The 1,228-nt window shown below is 46.1% G+C and overlaps 1 protein-coding gene across 1 annotated transcript; it reads right to left on the minus strand.

Moving 5' to 3' along the window:
- Positions 1 to 8: 8 nt before the first annotated feature.
- Positions 9 to 1,215, minus strand: LOC108970234 (the record flags this gene model as incomplete). Its single annotated transcript, XM_018935504.1, has 2 exons — positions 495 to 1,215; positions 9 to 423 (listed from the first exon to the last, which is right to left on the minus strand). Coding segments are annotated over exons 1-2 (487 nt in total), but the record flags the coding sequence as incomplete, so codon positions are not given.
- Positions 1,216 to 1,228: the final 13 nt, after the last annotated feature.

A 1,228-nucleotide genomic window follows, 5' to 3' on the forward strand; every position in this document is an offset into this window, starting at 1 on the left:
TCTTTCACACCACTTCGTTCGACGCGTAAGTGTCGGCAAATACTCGAGAATCCATCGTCTCCAGAATGTGTCTCTTAACTGTCGGGCGATGCGCCACTGTTTACCAAGTGCGCAGGGTTTTGTGACGACGTCGTTGATGGCTGGCGTTTGCGAAGTATTGGCAGTACCAAGCAAGAAATGATTCGGAGTGAGCGGTTCATCCTGATCCGATGACAACGGCAGATGTGTGAGTAGCCTGGAGTTGACGACGTTCTCGGCTTCAATTAATAAACTCTGTAGCGTGTGCTCGCGAGGTGCAACATCCTTTAAAGTTACATTAAGGACACGCCTTACACACCTTACCATACGCTCCCATATGCCACCTTCTGCAGGATTGTTCGGACAATTGAATATCCATTCAATTCCTTTCACAGCAAGGTCGTCCTGAATACGATGACAATCAAATACCTCGGAAAATCGTTTGCCTTCATTGTTCGCTCCTACGAAATTCTTACCGTTGTCGCTACGAATCCTGAATGGCATACCGCGACGATTGATAAAGTTTCGAATTGCAAGAATGCATGCATCAGTCGAAAGATCGGCAGCAACTTCCAGGTGAATCGCTCGCGTTGTTAGACAGGTGAACAACGCCACCCATCTTTTCTCCTTACGCCGACCAATCGTTACGTTGAGAGGACCAAAGTAATCAATACCTGTGTAAGAAAATGGCCTTACGAATGGCGTTAGTCGATCCTTTGGTAATTGACCCATCATAGGCTGTGAGGGTATGCATTTAGAAATTTTACAAATAAGACATGTCGATAWGATATTTTTCATAGTACGTCTTATGTTCGGCACCCAGTACCTTTGACRAACCTCACAAATCGTTGCCTCTACGTTCTGATGCTTCATCCGATTATGACAGTCCATTAAGATCAAGCGAGTGAGATCATGATTTGGTGCTAGGATAATTGGTCGCGTGGTATCATACGGAAGCCAGCTGGCAGAATCGATACGTCCGCTAACACGCATAACACCTTCTGTGTCGATAATCGGRGAGAGTGTGTATAACTCAGACCCCTTCATCACATTTCCATCTTCTTTCAATTGATTAATCTCAAGTGAGTACGAGGCAGATTGGGCGAGGCGACATAAGGAAATCTMGGCTACTTTTAATTCCTCGGCGGTCAGGCACCCTTCCACCTTTTTGTGGCGACACAAATCTATAAATCGGATGACCCAGGCGACC

The sequence above is a fragment of the Bactrocera latifrons genome, unplaced genomic scaffold (genome assembly GCF_001853355.1).
Source record: "Bactrocera latifrons isolate USDA-ARS-PBARC rearing strain unplaced genomic scaffold, ASM185335v1 scaffold_2908, whole genome shotgun sequence".
Classification (NCBI taxonomy): Eukaryota; Metazoa; Arthropoda; class Insecta; order Diptera; family Tephritidae; genus Bactrocera; species Bactrocera latifrons.